This window comes from Ananas comosus, linkage group 3 (genome assembly GCF_001540865.1).
Source record: "Ananas comosus cultivar F153 linkage group 3, ASM154086v1, whole genome shotgun sequence".
Classification (NCBI taxonomy): Eukaryota; Viridiplantae; Streptophyta; class Magnoliopsida; order Poales; family Bromeliaceae; genus Ananas; species Ananas comosus.
The window spans coordinates 1,718,605-1,740,138 of record NC_033623.1 but is presented as its reverse complement, the minus strand read 5'-3'; the positions used below and the strand labels follow the sequence as shown (position 1 = coordinate 1,740,138).

General features: G+C 36.2%; 3 protein-coding genes across 4 annotated transcripts; all 3 read left to right on the top strand.

The window, feature by feature from the left end:
* Positions 484-7,539, top strand: LOC109707585 (cell number regulator 13). The gene is made up of 9 exons (XM_020228964.1): positions 484-720; positions 808-1,023; positions 1,121-1,874; positions 3,755-4,170; positions 4,834-4,943; positions 5,705-5,776; positions 6,462-6,568; positions 6,959-7,052; positions 7,148-7,539. Exons 3-9 carry the CDS (start codon positions 1,467-1,469, stop codon positions 7,198-7,200), a joined length of 1,260 nt encoding a protein of 419 aa, XP_020084553.1. The 5' UTR covers positions 484-720; positions 808-1,023; positions 1,121-1,466; the 3' UTR covers positions 7,201-7,539.
* LOC109707999 (glycerate dehydrogenase) lies at positions 8,627-12,169 on the top strand. The gene is made up of 13 exons (XM_020229553.1): positions 8,627-8,882; positions 9,134-9,217; positions 9,767-9,907; positions 10,218-10,339; positions 10,442-10,523; positions 10,716-10,788; positions 10,872-10,963; positions 11,063-11,137; positions 11,200-11,307; positions 11,395-11,472; positions 11,561-11,605; positions 11,705-11,819; positions 11,918-12,169. Exons 1-13 carry the CDS (start codon positions 8,760-8,762, stop codon positions 11,938-11,940), a joined length of 1,161 nt encoding a protein of 386 aa, XP_020085142.1. The 5' UTR covers positions 8,627-8,759; the 3' UTR covers positions 11,941-12,169.
* LOC109707998 (probable L-ascorbate peroxidase 3) lies at positions 14,318-20,798 on the top strand. 2 transcript variants are annotated; one of them, XM_020229551.1, is made up of 10 exons: positions 14,318-14,463; positions 15,454-15,575; positions 15,845-15,928; positions 18,375-18,424; positions 18,711-18,776; positions 18,908-18,956; positions 19,445-19,527; positions 19,631-19,698; positions 19,781-19,880; positions 20,367-20,798. In XM_020229551.1, the coding sequence occupies exons 1-10, from the start codon at positions 14,348-14,350 to the stop codon at positions 20,601-20,603; spliced, it is 975 nt and encodes a 324-aa protein (XP_020085140.1). In that variant the 5' UTR covers positions 14,318-14,347; the 3' UTR covers positions 20,604-20,798. The 2 variants fall into 2 exon arrangements, with proteins under 2 accessions (XP_020085140.1, XP_020085141.1); XM_020229552.1 differs by lacking the exon at positions 15,845-15,928.

Sequence of the window (21,534 nt, the reverse complement as noted above, 5' to 3'; positions counted from 1 at the left end):
AATAAATAACAAATATATTCCTAAAGTTCAACTTTTATATATTGTCTCTACAAAAGATATGATGTTTTCAAATATTATCCTCTGATTTATTACTGTTAGAAAATCGTTAGAGAACTGTTTAAATTTTCAATTTTGCCATTACAAATATATCCCTCAAAAAATCATAACAGTATAATACAAAATGATAAAAATATCAAAAATTAACTAGGGTTAAGCATTTAACCTATGGTTAACTAAATTTTTCTAATGGATTCTAATGGTAGGGACATATTTAAAAACATCAAGACTTTTGCAGGAACAATATATAAAAATTAAACTTTGTAGGAATATATTTATCATTTACTATACTTGCAGTATCGGTATAAAATTAACCCAAAAAAAAATAGGCAGGGGTATTTTCGTAAATATACCGTCGACTCACGGGCTCACTACGTACTGCCCCCTCTTAATTATTCCTTCGTCGTTACTCCCTCTCTCTCTCTCTCTCTCTCTCTCTCTCTCACTCCTCTACTTGTCGAGTGTGGACTGTGGAGCTCTGTCTCCAGAGAGAGAAAGAGAGAGAGAGAGAGAGAGTGGGGACGAAGAAGCCCAAACAAAAAAGAAGGGCAACAATGGCGGAGGAGGTCGCGTGCGTCCAGCCCATCCCCAAACATTTAAGCAAAATCCCCCCTTAAAGTTCGCATCTTTGCAGACCCGTCACCTCTCGGCTCCCAAATCAAGGTACAATTTGACCATTTTTGCGTTCCTTTTATTTTTAATTTTTGATTGAAGTGAAGAGGATTTGATGTTTCGATTCTAACGTCGCAGGATCAGATTCGTGGATTTGATGTGGTAGAGGATTATTATTATTATTATTATTATTTTGGTTGAGGCTAGAGTGTTTGATGAGTACCCAAAAAGATCGATTCTGAATCCAAAAAAGAGAGAGAGAGAGAAAAAAGGTGAAGGTTTTGAGATTTTGACCCCTTTTTCTAAAGCTTCCTTTGAAATGCTGTCTCTGCGGCTCTAATTGGTAATTCACAGGTACAATTTCAAGAAAACGCCCGAATTTAGTGCTTTTCCATCTTTTTGTTTAATTATCTGATCATTTTTTGTTCCTTTTTGTAAAAAAATTAATCAGGGTTTCAAGATCAAGAGCAAAATGCTGGTACTTGGGGGAATTGTAGAGCAGTAGTTGCAGTAGTGTGGTGGAATTTGGGGTTGGATTTGTAGATTAAATAGTAATTGCGGCAGTGTTGTGGAATTTGGGGTTGGATTTGTAGATTAATTAGTGGTTGTAGTAGTGTTGTGGAATTTGGGGTTGGATTTTTGGAGCAGTGGTTGAAGTAGTGTTTCGGAATTTGGGGTTGGATTTTTGGCGTAGTAGTTGCAGTAGTGTTGTGCAATTTGGGGTTGGATTTGTAGAGTAGTCGCCGCAGTATTGTTGGAATTTGGGGTTGGTATAGTGGTAAAAATCGGGGATCACAATGGCGTCGTGGGATCAGCTCGGCGAGCTGGCGAATGTGGCGCAGCTGACGGGGCTCGACGCCGTCCGCCTGATCGGGATGATCGCACGGGCGGCGACGACGGCGCGGATGCACAAGCGCAACTGCCGCCAGTTCGCGCAGCATCTGAAGCTGATCGGGAATCTCTTGGAGCAGCTGAAGATTTCGGAGCTGAAGAAGTACCCGGAGACGCGGGAGCCGCTGGAGCAGCTCGAGGACGCGCTCCGCCGCTCCTATATCCTTGTTAACAGCTGCCAGGACCGCAGCTACCTGTATCTCTTGGCCATGGGTTGGAACATTGTGTACCAGTTCCGCAAGGCGCAGAGCGAGATCGACCGCTATCTCCGGATCGTACCCCTCATCACCCTCGTCGACAATGCTCGAGTCAGGGTATGAATTCTTATTTCATGTGCATTATGATAATAGTGTTAGAGATTCGTCAAACTGAGCATCTGTTACCCAAAGACCAATATGATAGAAAATGGGCTCAGAAGTATGTTTAACACCCCGGTTAGGAACGAAAGACTAGTGGAATTGATGGGCAAGGGAAGAGATGGGGAATGAACCCATTGAATAAATCCATTAAATGGATGCCGAAGCTGGGGAGGATCTTAGGATCGGGTGATAGGAAACGGGCCTAGAAATGTATTTATCAGAAGGTATATTCAAGAAAGATACAGTGAATTTATATAGTTTAGATGTTGCTTTCGGAATCTAGAAATTGCACCTGCGGCATGGTAGACACTGTCATAGTAGTTAAAAAAACATTTCTCTGTTGGACGAAAGCTCGAAGAGACCTTCTATCTTTCCAGCTTTTGCTTATATTATATTGATTCTTTGTACTTTTTGATGCGTGTTATGGATTATGTTCACTGTTCGTCAATTGCTAAGATAATCAAATATTTAGTAGGGAAGGAATGTTCTTATTCTTTTCTCCACTTTTTATGGTTGAATGCATGAGCTCAGCATTGACCCTGTTGAGTTAGGTGCTAGATTTTATAGTTATTTATTGGTTTTCAGTATCATCATGGGTGGTAGATGTTCCTTTTTGTTTGTTTAGGTTGGTAAGAGTGACTTAAATATGCAAACAAATTCATTTGGTTGAACGTCATTTTCGTGGGCCAGTGATCATCCAATACCTTCATAACCTAAAAGCTTAAGTTACAAACCCTTTCTTGAACTTAAAAACTGGTAAGTAGGTTGTCCAGTTGAAGATGGTTCTGGAGTAAAAACTAATTTGCAAAAGTAGCATGACTACTGTACAACTCCAAATAGTTGCCATCAATCAATTTCATCATATTGTTGTGAACAAATGATGGAGCTATGTATAGACCCAACATGGCCGTGGCCCCGACCCCTCTCAACATTTTAAAATTTACTTAATCGTCCTTAGGAAGCTAATGAACTTGAGCTATTCTCAAAAGTATATAGGCCTATCTTGTAAAAAAGTCTTTGGTGTCAACATGATCTCTCTCTCTCTCTCTCTTCTTATTTGTTTTGTAAGTGAAAGTGTACTAAGAACCTCTTAGTTATAGCCTTATAGGACATTTTAAACTAAGTCTTTCAACTTTAAATATTTTGTTTAATACATTCTTATCTTCTGGTTATTTTGGGTGAGCAATTTTATTTTACTAAATAAAATATTATGTTAAATTGAATAGCCCTTCTAGCTAATAGTCATTGATTGTTATAATTTTATTTATTAAAAACTAAGAAATTAGATTACTAACTGAATTACTGTTAAGTTTAGTAAAATTCCTAAGTTATTTGAATGGAATAATACAAATAAAAGAATTAGAAGCTAAGTGGGTGTAAATATAAAAATAAAGTTAATATTTTTTTACATTAATTATTTAATCAATATATTTTCTCATTAAAAATTTGATTAGGTAAAATCTTATTTTTCTGCTAAAATTTCTATTTGTATATATTTTTTTTTTTTTTTTTTTTTTTTTTTTTTTTTTTTTTTTTTTTTTTTTGGCCAACCTACTGGGAAGAAACAAACTATGTAAATTAAATTTTCTTAACTTTTACCTTTTCTTTGTATGATAGGATTAATACATGAATTACCATGACCATTTGTTGCAAATGTGTGAACTTCATATTCCGGTTGTGGGTCCTGCTTCTCATTGAGAAGTTTCTATTGGCTTTTCTTGATCTCACTCGGTGACTGAGATTGATTTAATTATCCCATGAAAGTGAAGTAATCCTTCTTGTCATTTTTTAATATGCTTTTGTCAAGTCTTTCGTTTTTCCCTCTTGTATAACAGGAACGACTAGAATATATTGAAAAGGATCAATGTGAATATACTTTTGATGAAGAGGACAGAAAGGTGCAAGATGTGTTATTCAATCCCGATCCTTGTAGGAATAAAACAGTGGTGCTCAAAAAGACTCTTTCTTGTTCTTATCCTAACTTGCCCTTTGATCAAGCCCTTCAAAAAGAAAATGAAAAGCTCCAAATGGAACTTCAACGGTCGCAGAGCAATATGGATATTGGACAGTGTGAAGTTATTCAACGTTTGCTTGGAGTGACTGAAACTGTGGCTAGTACCCTACAAGAGAAGAGTACGAACCTCAAGGATTCCAAAAAAGAGGAGTCAGAATATTTAGACACCAATGATGATAAAGCTCATTCATTTGACGAAGACTACACTAGCAAACAAGGTGCTTATGTGGCATCAAGGTCAGCTTTTGTTATGGTTTTGCCTAATGGTAGATGCGGTGCATTTACCAAGGGAAATTGATTTCCATTATTGAGTTATGATTTCCTTCTGTTCATTGTTTTACGTCCTGCTTTGTTATCTACTTTTTTTGTTTTCGCTTTTGTGTTCACCTTACTCTGACATTCGAGGAAAATTTGCTTGATCTATCTAGTGTAATATTTTTTGAGTAATGGAGGTTATGTTAGTTTCTAGTCCAACTATGCTACTTACATGATAACGGAACTGTATTGTAATGCATCTTACTCTATTTTGTTTGTTTGGTTCACAGCACAAAGCAAACTAGTGTTGTAAATGTGCTATTAAAGTTCTATAGGAGTGAAAGTGCAGGGGTGGTTTTGGGAATCCAGCCTTATAAATTTGCTTATAAACTTGGTGCTGATGTTCACCGTGGAAAAGATAATAAACTTGCATGATGTTCTCTAATCATTGTTTAAACTTTGCATATTACTACTAAGCTACCTTATGTTGACACTTTGAATCAACAAGTTAATTCTTTCTTTACCTGAATACCTATTGATATTTGAGATTCTTTTGTCCTTCATGCAATTTGAGGATGGTCCATGAAGTCGGCCATGGTTGATTAGTTTTATGAAGTTCTTATGTCATATGGCAATTCCACGTAGAAATGCTTCTCCAGTGTCGTCTGGTCGTGACTTGATCTCAAATAGAGGATCATACAGACATGAAGAATGGAATGCAGATTTACTCGGTTGCTGTTCAGAGCCTTATTTATGTATGTCAGATTTTACTATCTGCAGTTTTATACTCTTATCGAATGCTTGATTTGCCTACTATGTGTTCTTAATTACATTCTTTCTTGAGAATTTCCCTGTCAATTATCTGTGAGGAGATATTCATCTCAGTTATTTGGTTCAGTTCATGAGTTTGTGTTGTAATGAGGTGCAGGTAACTTGACATTAGTGCTTGATTATACTTAGATATTGTCCTTACAAGAAAACAAATGCATTGCTTGTTGAGCAGTAATGCAGCTGTAACATGCAAAGAGTAATGCTAACGAACATTTGCTAATTAATTTGGAAAATAAAATTAAACGAACAAAAAGAACTGGAGAGTTGAGGACATTTAATTTCAAACATGTACCCCGGTTTTCTTTAAACGCTTTTCAAAGTGAATTGCATGGTGCAATCTTTCTATTACCATATGAATCTTAACTCGCCATTAGGTCTCCACCCTTTGTTAATGAACTGTGGAATAGATGATGTGCTCCAATTCCATCAAGGGATGAGGTCTAATTATAGGGCATAAGCCCATTGAACTTCCAAATGGTAAAATTGTATGGACATCCCATCAACTATAGGCCATTTTGAAATAGAGTCATATTGTTTACCATTGGCAGGCCTCTAACCATTGATTTCAGGCGTATCATCACCATATGCTTCTTTCTTCTATGGAGCACTTCATTTGCTTAACGATGTTTGTATGTTAATTATCTTTTTCGTTTTCCTTATGAATTTTTGTTTCAATATTTTGTAGGTTTGAAGACTTTCTTTTATCCATGCGGGACATTCTCAAAGATAGCGACAGTTGCAAAAAGCAGGCCTGTTTGTAAGTATATATTGCCAACAAACTTGATTTTTTCCCCCCCATTTAATATATTTGACTTGATTACGAGTTGATTATAAGTTGATTATAAGTTGATCATGCTTTGCTCCTCATTGTTACTTCCCCCTAAAAGCCACCATTTGCTATTATTAATTCCACATTTACTTGTGAAAGAAACGTCTAGAACACTAAGAGAAACGAGTTTAGATTACTAACTACTATGTTTCATTTTTATCTGCTGCAATTTAGAGCATCCGGGCATATTTCAGTCTCTAAAGTTTTTAGCATTACCTATGTGAAATGGATGTCAAAATATGGATTTCAGAACAAGATATCTAGTCTCGAGTGTAAAATGAAAGAAGCCGAAAAGGCACCATAATCAGCAGATATAGAGCATCTTTTGTTTTTTTCCATTTATACAATTTCATGATTTATTTTGTCTACAATCTTCTTTTTTCGTGATTTGATTCTGCAGATGGACTTGACTCAGTTCAACCTTTCAAAATTCCTCTACTTGAAAGAATTATTTTTATATACAAAAGACGTTTGAAAGTGGATATATGATTGTGCAAGTACTTATTTTCCAGAATGATAGTTATTCGATCATTAGTGTTTTTTTCTTTTTTTGGTAATTTGTTGTGTAAGTTAACAAGGGTTTGTATGTAATAACAAGAAGTTTGTTCATCAGCTTCTGCAGAAGCGTGCAATGACCTCATGGCATATTCACTGATATTATCATGTTGTTGCTACACCTGCTGTGTGAGAAGGAAGCTTCGCCAGATGCTGAATATTACGGTAACTATTCCTTGCCTAAATTCTTGCAAATTCTCTGCCCATTAATCAGATCAGATTCTAACTTGATGACAAGTCAAGAAAGAGGTCCCATTTCGGCAAATTTTGAACGTTGAGGGACCTTTGAAGTCGTTTTAATTTGTCATTTTATATTGTGATATTGTTTTTGTCTTAACTTCTGATGTCCTCACAGAGCAATCATGATTAATTGAAGCTTTTGATTACTGGGTTTAATTAAATGCTATAACCAAAAAAATCAATTTCTTCTTAACGAAGTATATTCAGTAACCGACATATCCGTGGAGTATTTGAGAGGAAAATTTCTGTTGCTTAAAAAGGTTTCTTACTGTATCCCACACAACATCTTATCATCTATGGCTTCGCTTATGGCAGGGGGGTTTCTGTGATGACTTCCTCTCACATCTGATGTGCTGCTGTTGTGCCCTTGTTCAAGAATGGCGCGAAGTAGAGTTTCGTGGGGCTTATGGTACCTTTCTTCTTCTTCCTCTTCTTTTTAAATTTTTGACAAACATCTTAATCGTGGGATTGAAATTTTGACTTCGTAGTTACAATTGTGTATAGGCACTGAGAAGACAAAAACAAGCCCCCCACCTTCTCAGTACATGGAATCGTAAGTCACAGATATCTGTTGTGCTTCAGCTTGGCTTGTATAATCTCTAGTCTATTAATTCTAATATATGAAAGTTAACTAATGGTGGTGCCTACTATACATATATAGTTAACAGTTTACAATGTTTGTCTTGTTATTCCGGTTGGGTATTTGCTTGTATACCTCATATTGATCCTTGCTTTTGTATTATATACATATGTTGTTGTGGAATGGTGTTGCTTCATTAGTGGACAGTGTGTTGGCTTATTTTTTGATGTAGTTGCACTGTCGAAATGCGCCATTGTACTATGTTATGGGACTGCAAAAACTAACTTCTACAAGCAAAAATTCTGGGAGTGGAAAACACTGGTGTACCAGCTGAGCTGTGTTTTGTGAAGCAAAGTTTCTTAGCATGAATGGAGTTTTCATCTGCCACAGAGTGTTAAGTTGTTTGTGTGCAGCATAGCATCTGAATAAATTTATATCTCCCTTTGCAATGATCTGGTGACGCACTATCTGTAGTTCTGAGTGCAGGATTTTTGTGCTCACAAGATGAACCCATCTATCCGATGACGGTGGAATATTCTTCCAAACTGTCGCATAGGTAGACCTACCTAAATTATAGACTCTACAAATTGGCTATTCAAAATTTTGATTTTACTATCCAATTGTTTTGCAGGTTTAGTTAGTACATTCTATGCAATTCTACGTAATTCTTGTAATTATAAATTGATTAAAATAAGCAATTAGCTTAAATTTTAAAGTCAAAGTATCGTTGGCTGATTTAAATTAAACAAATTGAAAGGTTGGATAGTAAAATTAAAATTTTAAAAGGTGAAATAGCTAATTCATAATGATTCATAGTTCGGATAAGTTATGTATATCTTTATTTTTATTTTTATTTTTATTTTTATTTTTATTGTTGTAGTTAGTTAACTTATAATGTACTTTAGCTAGGAGATGGATGACAAATTTTAAATTTGCCTTTTAAAGTTTTTAGACTTGGGTGCCAAACAAGCAGTTTGGATGTAAAAATTGGATATAATCCACCATCCATTCCTACACTATTTTATATAAAGATTTTATTAGGTATCTATGTATATATATATATATATATATATATATATATATATATATATAAAATAAACATAGAACAATGAACATAAAATAANAACAAAGATGTCCTCCAAGTTTCAGAGAACGGCCAAGGGTATTATGGTCTTTTCACTTCCCTTATCTATCCTTGGCGTTACTAATAAACGTAAGGTCCCAACCCACTGTTCTCTTATCGACCTTAATTCAATACGCACCATGCAACCAATTTTTCCTACCAAATAAATAAATAAATAAATAAATAAAATAAACATAGAACAATGAACATAAAATAATAATAATAATAATAATAATAATAATAATTTAAACTCTACCTACATTCAGATAATAGCAGCAAATTTGATAGCCTCACACACACACAAACACACACTAAAATATTAAGAACACAAAAAAAAAAAAGAAGAAGAAGAAAAAGAGCCTATTTTTATCAAACCTGAAGCTCACACTTGTTGAGGCTAAGAGGTCGAAGTAATGGCGAAGCCCATCTCTATTGAAGTGTGGAATCCCAGCGGAAAATACAGAGTGATCAGCACCAAGCCCATGCCCGGCAGCCGTTGGATCCGTCTCCTCACCGACCAAGATTGCCGCGTCGAGGCACCGCACACCCTCCTCTCTTTCCTTTCTCTCTGATACGATTGTTTCGCATTATTTAACATGATATCAATCAGCATCTTGCGTTCAAAACCCTCTGATAACTTAAACTTTCACTAATTCGATTGTTTTATACTATTTAATATGGTATCAGCGTTTGACGCCCGAGTTTCACGGATTTTTTGGTTCAAGCTATTAGAGGACGATAGTTGTTTTACATCATTTAATTATTATTATTATTTTTTTGAATTTAGATATGCACTGAGAAGAAGACCATTTTGTCAGTTGAGGATATCCTGGCACTCATTGGTGACAGATGTGATGGGGTGATTGGGCAGGTAAAGGAAAGCTGATTTCACTCTTTAGTTTTTTTTTTTTTTTTTAATGGGTAATAAATTGCACCAACTGTTTGATTTGTAAGTAAGGAAAAGATTGTGATTCAGTGGATGATCATATTGAAATTAATAGGTAAGAATCTATAAAAATTTATCTGAATGGTGAACTATTTTGAGTTGGTCGTCCAATCTTTTAAAATTTTGATTTTACTATCTAACATTTAATTTTCAAATTTAAGCGCATCATTTATTTTTTCAAATTTAGCTAGTGCACTTTATACAACTCTCGTAGTTATAAACTCATTAAACTAAGTAATTACCGTAAGTTTTGAACTCAAAGTATCATTGACTGACTCAAATCAAACAAATTGGAAGGTTTAGTAGTAAAATCAAAATTTTGAAAGGTTGGATTACTAGATTCAAAGTGGTCTGAAGTTTAGGGCTGCTAATGCAATTTATCCTTTTTTTTTTCTGATACAGAAACTGACTAGAGCTTATTCTGATTTTTGGGCATCTGGGATGTGTTTGTTTTAATGTCTGGGTGAGCTGCAGTTAACAGAGGACTGGGGGGAGGTTCTGTTCTGTGCACTGAAGAGAGCAGGCGGGAGTGCTTTCAGCAACATGGCTGTTGGTTACAACAATGTCGACGTCGGTGCCGCTACCAAGTACGGAATTGCGGTCGGAAACACCCCGGTACGTTTGAATTCGGCTTTACGTCAGCCTTGCTTCTGCTCTTGCTTTCGACAACAGTCATCTTCCGTAAAGTGTTTTCCAAGCAAAAGTCTAAAATGCCTGCTGCAGCAGAAAGCTAAAATGAGATTCTGAGCTTCTGCTTATGCTACAGAGAGATAGTGAACATAACCAAAAAATGGTTAGGAATAGCACAACAAACAAGTATTATATGTAGGTTATTGTGTTCTTATATTTATAGAGTTTTTGTAGTTATTAAATTAATGGCACCATTCTGAATTTGAAACTTCTGACTTCTTCTTGTTCTTCGTAGGGAGTTCTTACGGAAACGACTGCAGAATTAGCTGCATCACTTTCTCTGGCGGCGGCGAGAAGAATAGTTGAGGCAGATCAGTTCATGAGAGCAGGCCTCTATGATGGATGGCTTCCCCATCTGTATGAAATGTTTACACTTAATGTTTATCATAGTCTTGTAGAGTTGTTGTTGTTGTTGTTGTTGTTGACAGGAAAATCGGTTTAATTCCATCATCTCATTAGGTTTGTCGGAAATCTGCTGAAGGGACAGACTGTCGGAGTTATTGGGGCCGGTCGTATCGGATCAGCGTATGCCAGGATGATGGTATTACATTCATGCTATGAACAACCATAGTCTAATGTTTTCTTATGATGCTTCGCTTAACCGCATTCAGCGTCACTCGCTTAGTAAACGAGACCGAGCAATTAACATGATAGAAGTAGTGAAGGATGAAAACAAATTTGCGCTTTCTTTGTATTTGCTTTGCTGCCGCGTCTGATATCCTTCTTTGGACAGATTGAGGGTTTCAAGATGAACCTCATATACTACGATCTGTATCAAGCAACACGACTCGAGAAATTCGTTACAGGCATGCTCATTTGAACTTAAATATAAACTTTTTTTTTTTTTTCAACAAAAAAGAATGTCTTTGATCTTGTTGTTTCCCTGCAGCATATGGGCAGTTTCTGAAAGCAAATGGTGAGCAGCCTGTTACATGGAAAAGGGCTGCCACAATGGAGGATGTTCTGCGCGAGGCCGACGTGGTCCGATCTTCATGCTTCTCATTATTATTTTACCATACTTGCTATCTGATTACATCTTGTACAACTGAACTAATACAATGCAGTGTGTGCTGTTTGCAGATAAGTCTGCATCCGGTTCTCGATAAAACTACATATCATCTTATAAACAAGGACAGTCTGGCCATCATGAAGAAGGTTTAACTCCCCTCCCTTCAATTATTTACATCGACAGATATGACTGACAGTCGTTACTGCAGGAGGCAATTCTCGTGAACGCGAGCAGAGGACCAGTAATCGACGAAGCGGCCTTGGTGGAACACCTGAAAGTAAACCCTATGTTCCGCGTCGGGCTCGACGTCTTCGAGGTACCCTTAAAATTCAAAAACCTAGCTAGCTAGTACTAACTTGACGACACGATATTACCGTAATAAACCTGTCGTTGAATTCGACAGGACGAACCGTACATGAAACCTGGACTAGCTGACCAGAAGAACGCCATCGTAGTACCGCACATTGCATCTGCCTCGAAGGTAACCTGCAGTTGTTTCTTTCCTGCACCGAATTTTACGCAATTCTGTTCACCAATGCTGCCTGTCGATTTCACTTGTGGTCTCTCAGTGGACGCGCGAAGGAATGGCAACGCTTGCTGCTCTGAATGTTCTGGTAAGCACAAGTTACAAGTCGGTACGAATTCGATTTAAAACTTAAAAAAGTTCGCGTAAAATGGACCGAAGAGGTTCTCTTTTGTATCTGAACAAACAGGGTAAGATCAAAGGATACCCGATATGGGCCAACCCCAATAATGTTGAGCCTTTCTTGGATGAAACCGGTCCGGCTCCAGCGGCTTGTCCAAGCATTGTGAATGCGAAGCAACTCGGTACGCCTCGACCTCGTGTGAACTGAAAGCAGTTCTGCTGCAGTTTCTGAACTGACAGTTGGTGTTCTTTGTCTTCTCTTTTTTTTTGTTTTTGGTAGGTTTGACTGCTTCCAAGCTGTAAGGGACTGATGGCTAGATTATGCAGAAGATAAAAAAGAGGCAAAGAGCATCATACTATGTTGATCTTGTGCAGAATAAGTTGCGCCTTTTCGGTTAATTTCTGCGAGTAATTCGTGACTTTGTATATTGAATTCCATTATATGAATGTTACTTAATTACATAGTAAGTACATATATAAATTGAGCATGCATTGTTTTGCTTCACCTAATATGATAGAAATGTTTAAGTCATGTGTTTTTAGTTGTTTTCGAGTGCGACTTTGTTGAGGAGCTCCTTAGTGAAATATTGTTGACACAATTTGGTGCATCGCATGTCCAAATCCCAAAACTCAATCTTATCGTAAATACTCAGTCCGCGAGCACTGATAACTTGTTGGACTCGACTCACTAGTACAAATTTTCAATCATTTTTTCTCACCTGATGTGGGACGAATATCACATTTGTACAATTTTTATATAATATATGTAAATGTATAAGTTTTTCAAAATATTAAAGGGATAAATGCTAGTATATCTTTTAAAATTATGCAAATAAGTGTTTTTGTCCGTTGAGATTTTAAAATAATCTATTTATCCTTTCAAATTTTTAATATATTGTAAAAATATCCCTCCGTATCATTATCTATCAGTTAAAACACGTCCATAGACATGTAGTTTTACAAGATATTGAAAATTTGGAAGGTTATATAAATTATTTTAAAATTTAAAATATGAACCCAAATCCAACAACAAACCTGAATCCGAACCCAACATATTTTGAAAATCCAATATCCTAAATCATATCCAACCAAAAATCCAAAACTCATGAAACAATCATTTCCATTTCCCATATTTCTAAACATATTGTATTAAAATATAATTTTCGAACTACAAATTCAAATATAACATCAAACATTCATATTTATTATATAATGTAAAATCCACTCTGCTTCGGGTTCTAATTTCTATCTGAGTTTGAATCCCTCGAATTTTTATTTTTGGGATAATTGCATGTGGCTTCTTGCACAAATATTGAATATTAAATATATCCCTACTGTCACATCCCAATAATTTCACATCCGATAGGAAAGAGGATATGATTGGGTACATAAAAGACTTAGACACTAAGTAATAATAACTGAGCTTAAGCATTTTGGGCCGGTGGTTGGGCCCAAAGAGTTATTGTTGCTAGTGGGCTGAGTTATTACATTTGGTATCAGAGCCAGTTTACCAGCCGGAAGTGTGAGATGAGTCTTGACTAAGTCAGGGTCGGAATGATAAAGGCTAGTGAGACAAGTCTCACATCGCCTGGTGATCTTGGGCTGTGTGTGTGATTAGACTAACGAAGACGTCACGGCCTTAACAATGAGAGTATGTTACGCCCCAATAATCCCACATCGGTCGGATAGGAATAGGATATAATTGGGTATATAAGAAACTTAGACACTAAGTAATAATAATTGGGTTTAAGCATTTTGGGCCGGTGGTTGGACCGAATGAGTTATTGTTGCTAGTGGGCTGGATCGTTATACCTACAAAACTTAAAGTATCAGATTTATCCTTCCAAAATTCTTTTGTCTGCAAATATATCTTTTTGTTACTAAAATTTAGATAACTATGAGTTGAAAAAGCTAATCACAATTAGCTAAGGAAATCACAATTAGCTAAGGAGAAAATAACCTCTTTACCCTTATATATATAATTTGTATTTTAATATTGAGTTCCGCAATCTTTCTCATCTTCTTATTTTTATTTATGGCAACAGACCTACGATGGCAGTGGCATAGAAGGCGAGGCACTCGGTCACGGCAAAAATAAGATATGCTGCACGTGCCGTGAAAGCGATGAAAGAGAGAGAAAGAAAAATAATATTTTGCATAGATAAATTATTTAAGGATAAAATAGATATTTTATATATGCATCCACAGTTAACAAATTAACGGGGAATCAAACGACAGGAACATATACGAATGAATTAGAACTTTTGAAAAGATATATTTTTACAAATTAAAAAAATTTTTAAATGATAAATCTGATATCTTAAATTTTATAGAAATATATTTGTCGTTTGATATCTTTGTATATATGAATCTGCATGAAATTAACCCTTTATTTTTTATATCCGTATCTAATAAATCCATGCAGGAAGCTGCCTCAAAATGCCCCCCACAGATTTTTTGTTTTTCTCGGGTTATTCTGCCGCCAGACTGCTTTCGAGGTATCAACTTTTGGAGGCCGAGCCGAAAAGCATATATAGGTGCGCACTCCTCCAGTCTTCCCTTTCCCTCGAATCCCATTCCTTTCCCAGTTTCCATCACCCTCCCCCAACCCCTCACCTCCAACTATAAAAGTATATACATATATATATATATGTCTCCACATTATGTATATATAATTCATTAAAACATACTAACTAATAAGCTTTAAACAATGGAGGGGCCTGTGGTGGACGAGGAGTACATGACGGAGATCGAGAAGGCTCGGAGGGACCTCCGAGCCCTCATCTCCAACGACGTCGCCACTGCCCCTCTCATGCTCCGCCTCGCGTGAGTACTCTCTCTTTCTCTCTCTCTCTGTAGCCGGAATGTAGTTGTAAATGCAGTGTAGCTGGAGATGCATGCGTGTAGTTGAAAGTGTGTGCAGTTTCAGTTGCTGTACGGGGGTTATTGGGTTGTTTGGGAGTTGGACCTCGTCGTCCTGCAGTTTCAGTTGCTGTGTGTATGGAGGTGAATTATGTGGTTGCAACTGCACGCTGTTGTAACTGCGTGCGGTCAAATTCAAATACGGTGTTGTTTGATATATTTATTTGAATAGCAACTTCTGAAGTAGTTGGAGCTGTATAAGGAGACTCGGTTATTATAGTAATTGGAACCGAGCCCAGCTTGGCTGTGATTTCAATTTTTAGCGGTTGAAGAAAATAACTTTATGAGTTTTTCTATATAATAAAATTGAAAATAATATCTAAATGTTTAGGACATCGTACTGACATTTCAGTAATATTTTCGGATTGCTATTCGACCCAATTTTCTAAAACATTGGATATCAGGTGAACTATATAGAATACACTGATTAAAGAGGTAATGAAAGAGACAATGAAAAAAAAAAAAAAAAAAAAAATGGGAGATGTAGAAACCGAACTTAGGGCTTCTTAAAACTGGTGAAGATTCAGCCCTAGCTCCGATACCATTTTATACAATTGTTTGTCTCTTGTAGCTTAAGCTATTAGGAAGCAACGTTTTTGATATTTATATGCAACCTTAAAACTATTATTGAGCACATAAAATGGAGAGATTTATCTCTAGTTCTAAACAATAGTTTGTGTCTAATGGCTTAAGCTATTAGCAAATACGTTTTTAATATTTATATTCTAGCTAAGTCTATTTCTAAAGAAAATAAATAAAGCAAGTAGTATGCCACCTTTCTCACAAAAAAAAAAATTTACATTCAACAGTAAAATATTACATAACTAAGGGCTTCTTAGAATGGAAAAAAATGAAAACAAAGACCTTTTTATATCAATCATTTGCCTTTTGCAGATGGGATGATGCTGGGACTTATGATAAGGAAACAAATACAGGTGGTCCGAATGGTTCGATCAGATTTGAGGAATACAAGCATAGCGCCTCTTATGACCTAAAGAGTGCTATTGATCTTTTAGGTATACGGGTTAATTTTATACTGGTCTCTACAAAGATATGAAATATCAAATATATCCCTCCAAAAATTATGGTTCATTTATATATATCCCACCGTTAGATTTGCTTTTAGCGGTGGATGTATAAAATGACTATTTTATTCTTACAAATTTGCCCCTGTAAAAAGCTATCTTTCTTTCCCTCTCTCCTCTCGTCTTTGCTGCGGCACGTGCAGCGTACCTCATTTTTGCCGCGACTGATGGCTTCGCCTTCGACATCGCTGCCGCTGTAGGTTTTGCCGTCGCCATGGATAGAGAGGAGAGTGTGAAAAAGGCGATGGAACTCAACATTGAAATACAAAGTATATATAGAAGGGGTAAAAATGTCATTTCACCCCTTAGCTAATTGTGGTTAGCCTTTTTAACCAATGATTATCTAAATTTTGATATCAAAAGGATATATTTGCAGACGTGAGGACTTTTGGATTGATAAATCTGGTAACTTAAATTTTGTAGGAATATATTTGCTATTTTATACTTTTGTAGGGAGTTATATCCAATTATCCCTATATATATATNGGACACTTCTAGAAACCTCACGTGTTCGTGTCAGCCTCGTGTACGACATGGACATCCCATGGACGTGCATTTAGTGCAGGTCCTTGGCGCATCCAAATTAAAATATATATATATGTATAGAGTCTGGCTATGGTGCTTGTAAAAGCAGCAAGCATTTGGTGCTTGTAAATTTTTTACCGTTAGATCTCTGTCTTTAATCATTTTTATCCGTTAAATTATACTATTAAACTAACCACCCACTCAATCCTAGGAGGCCCACATCATCCTAACCGCACATCCATTAATCCAAAGGCCAAAAACTTACAAGCACCAATAACTTGATACTTTTAAAAGCACAGGAGCTCAATTATATATATATATATATATATATATATATATAAAGAGAGAGAGAGAGAGAGAGAGAGAGAGAGGGATAATTTGGCTACTAATGACTACAATGGCACCAAAGCCATTGTACTAATTGAGTTTTTAGCCGCGTTTGATGAAAAATGTGGCGGTGTAGGATGATAGCGGTCAGCCGGTTAAATTAATAGGGTCTCCTAAGGTTGAGTGGATGGTTGGTTAATAGTATAGATCTAATTGGTGGAAATGATCAAAAGTTTAGATCTATCGGTGAAAACTTCAATAGTACAAGGGCTTGGTATTATCGATTAGTATAGTAGCCGGACTCTATATATAATATATACTAATATATGATATATATATATATATATATATATATTATATATTGAAGTAGACTGGAATACTATTAATAGTAACAGACGCTCATTTTGCTATCAATTTTTAGCCCCTTGAATGAAAAGTATTATAGGGTTAGATATGTAATATCAGTTAGAGTTGAGTGGCTCCCCTAGGGTTAGGTGTCGCCCACTGGGTTATAAGCTATTAAGTCGCAAGTGTATGAAATGATGAAAAGAGTTGATCCAAAGGCTAAAAACTGGTAGAGCAACAATGAGATTTTGCTAACTAATATGTAGCCCAGTCCAACTCATATATATATATGTATATATTATACATATATATATATATATTATATATAAGTAGGCTAGATACATTGTAAAAGTTGCCATGGGTGATACTTCGGGTTTTTAGCCGCTTGGATTGAGAGATGTGAGGTTGAGATGATGGTCAGGTAGGTGGTGGTAGTGGTGGTGGTGGAAATAGTGTTAATCAAGGGCCATTAATATGCAAAAAAGTATAGGTCCACATGGCTAAAATATATAGCCCATGATGGTGATACTTGTAAAGTACATAGCTCACTCTAAATATATATATATATATATATATATATATATATATATATAGATAACTGCTTTTACTCTTCTGACAAAAAACAAAAGGATCTTCTCATCACTGCAGTGATCCACTATGCAAATTTTGATAGTTGCTTGACTTTATTATACTTACTAAATTAGTATGTACTTTAGTAACTTTACATTGTAACTCATTCCCATGCTTGTTGTTGCATGTCTCGCATTAAAATACCAGTGTTTTTTTTTTTTATACCGTAAGCTTTTCGGAGGGCGATGATTATTTTACATTATCCAACACGTACGGTATCAGAGCAGAGTTTTCTAAGTTCGAGTCCTTCTGAGTTCTCTGCTTCATTTAATTTCTGTTCGAGTCCCAACATAGGGAGTGTTTACTATATAATATAAAACCATTGTTCTCTCATAGCTTATATGTGAAATTTACACTCTTCCACCACAAAATCTGTTTCTTTCATGCCATGCATAGCTCCCTTCTTTTTTTGGTAAAAAGTTATGCATAATTCGTCGGCACACAATGTTCCTGTCAAACAGATTGAAGGCTCATCTCTTTCTTTAGTTTTTACACTATTTTCATTTACCTGTATTCACTGAACAAATCTTAATCACAGTAGATTACTGTAGGTTTGAAAACTGTGAAAATGGTATAATGCTTTTGTTAGGTTGCAGTGTCTAGCTTACTTCCATTTGCAACTTCAAGTCCTTGTTCCAACATGTTTTCTGCATTGATCTGTTGCTCCGCGTTTCGTAAGCTCTGACGAACAATGTTTCATTAGTTGTTTGTTTCGGCACATGAAATATGTTATCGAGGGTTTCTTGCTACTCTTTCCAGTGCTAAGTTTATGACGATTCGGTCGACCACTCGACGACTTCATCAGTTGAATTAATCATGCTAGTTTCATGCTAAAGAAACTATAACAATGTTTTCAAAGAAATTAACAGGCTTAGTGAATTGCTTCTTATGCTTGGTGTTCAGAGCTGGTGAAGGCACAGCATCCAAAAATCACATATGCAGATCTCTATCAGGTACACATATTCTCTAAATCTTGGGCTGTTTAGTCGGATTACTTCCTTGTATTCTATTATGTTTCTTTTCTGTCAAGGTAGTGTAATGATCCAGCCCACTAATACTAATAACTCGTTTGACTCAAATCACCGGCCCAAAATACTTAAGCTCAGTTATTAGTATTAAAGTCCTTGATTCTTATGCTCCCGGGACTAGATTGGTGTGTCTGTGTCGCACACCCGTGCTTAAGAGTCTTTACTATTGACTACTGCTTTAAAATTGCTATATGACTTAATACTCTATCAGCTTGCTGGTGTTGTTGCTGTGGAAGCTACCGGTGGACCGACTATCGACTTTGTTCCTGGCAGAAAGGTATGTTCAGTACCATCTTGTGAGAAGTATCCAATTGCTGGAATTTTTGTTTCTCATGTTAAATTAAGCAAGATATCAGTATTCATGTTCATTTTAAGACCACATTTTATGTTAATTCAAGCTTATTTCAGGATTCAGCGGTCTGCGCAAACGAAGGATTGCTCCCAGATTTTAGTAAAGGTTGATTACAGTGCCTGTAATCCATAATTCTTCAATTGAGTCTTTTTATTCTTGCCCCAGGTTGTTACTTTAGTTTGTTCAGTAATGGCTACGCAAAAGGAAAAATGGATCGAATTAATGATTTGGAATTGATTCATACATATAGTAATCGCATGCAGAGCAGCAACAATTTTTGTGAACATACAAACCCCATATAAGATTTAATAGCTTTTGCAGGTCTATTGTGATTGAACCACACCTCGAGTACTTCGGCTTCTGATCGTAATTCAGATTATTTTGCCTAACCTGACCTCACCTTTATTTCGTCCTGTCGAACTTTCACCTGATCAACCTGATCTAACCTGTATTATAACCCATGTTTATTCTACATACTCTAGAGTTTAGACTCACCTGAATAAATGGCTTATTGCTTCACTATTTTGAAGTTTCCTAGCAAATTGTTATGCAAACTTAATAAGTTCTAGTGTTGAATACTCTATGATGAATAGGGGCACAGCATCTAAGAGACGTCTTTTATCGGATGGGCCTATCGGACAAGGATATTGTCGCACTATCTGGCGGTCAGATACTGGTAAAAAGCATATCGTACATCTGTTATCGCATATTAATGCTGTTTTGTCGAATTTTACTAACTAAATGTGTATATTTTAAACTTATTCGGTCGAGCTCATCAGGAGAGATCAATACTTAATGTTGATGGGAGCCAAAACATCTTTCTCAAATTTGACAACAGCTATTTTGTGTAAGACCAAAACTAAGAAAATTACTATTCCAGTCCCTGTTCATGTGCTGTTATTTTATCTTTTTACTGAGAACTGAATCAGGAAACTGCTAAAAGAAGAATCAGCACAGCTTCTGCATCCACTTGACAAGGCTTTAGTGGATGATCCTGCATTCCGCAGTTATGTTGAGCAATATGCAAAGGTATTGTTTAATCTCATAGTTTTCGGAATTCGCGATTTTTCCTTCCCTTCTGAATGACAAAAATAGATAAAATAGTATGACAATAAACTCATGGAATAAGAGAAGAAGCCCACACAATTTCTCTTTCCATTTAATTCACGTCCACGTCTCGGGCATAATGATATAAACTTTTGGAGAAGAACAGTTATTTCACGTTATTTAACACTAAGATTATGCAACTTTTAGACATTCTAATCGCTTCATTGATTATTGGAATTGTATATGGATTTCTCACATCTAGGTACATATATGCATGCATAACCTTCATAGCGAAATTGCATCTATTCCGTGTTTTCGTGTTTGTGCGCAAGCGCAGATCTAGTGTTTTGTGTATGCATTTGTAATCTAGCATAATAATCTTATGTTTGCGCTTGCGCATTAATGTCGATATACCGTAAAGTCGCTACCTCACACAGCATTTCTCTCCAATGCCATAAATATGGGCAGGATGAAGATGCATTTTTCAAGGACTACGCGGAATCACACAAGAAACTCTCAGAACTGGGCTTTACTCCCCCGCGCATCCCGTCGAGAAGCGAATCAGAAACCCCCCCTCCGATTCTTTCGACATGCAAATCAGTTGCCAAGGGGAGGAAATTACTAGTGAGGAGCGCCGTCGGAGTTGCAGTCGCTGCGGCGGTGATCATTCTGATTACATCCAGGAAGTTCAGGAAAACCAAATGATTATCTTTTATGCTCTGTACTGAAACCCAGCAGTAGTAAAATATGGAACATGTCTCAATTTCTTATGTATAGGTGTTGAAAGATTCTACTGATATGCCAAAAGAAGATGCTCCAAACATATGTATTTGCAACAATGCATATTGCAAAAGGAGAATGCTATGTTATGAAATAGATGTGGATAAATAATTCAGCTTCCTTTTCTGGTACATTACATGAGTAGTATTTGTTGGTGGAAGATTTTTCAGAGAAAAATGCGATCGCATAAAAGTGATGAACAACCGTCTCTCTGTAGTGCAGTTGGTTTGTATGTCAGAGCTGATAAAAGAGTTTCAAACTCTTTCAAATATATACTCCTAAAGTTAGATTAATCTGTTAGTGCATCGTTAAAAATAACCATTATCTCTTGTAAAATGACTATTTTGTGCATTTAAATATGCTTGTGACTACCACTTTTCTTATTTGCTCTTAACAGTCTTCTTATTTTCTTATTTGCCCTTACAACAGTCATCCTCTTTCTCGAACTGGAAAAGAAAAAGCATCATCTTTTGCTGCCACTGCCCTCTCACTATATATGCCTCCTCCATTTGTGCCTTCTATTTGGCCAAAATCACGAAATCGAGCTCTAAGCATATGAAAACTCATCTCAAATCCCAAAAACAACTAAACTAACAAAATTCTATACATGAAATAGATCAAAAGATTCATGACATCTTCTTTAGAATATTGAAGAAATAGATTATCAAAGGAACAATTCTCCCTAGAGGCTCCAACTGAGCAGCTTCCAATTCTCCTATACGGTCGGTTCCATACCATACGGAGGAGTGCCTGAAAAAAGAGAGAGAACCAAATTACCCAAGTTCGATCTGTGACGTTCAGATCATAGCCGAACTTCTCGCTTCCGCAAATTGATCAAGAATTTTTCTTCCTATAA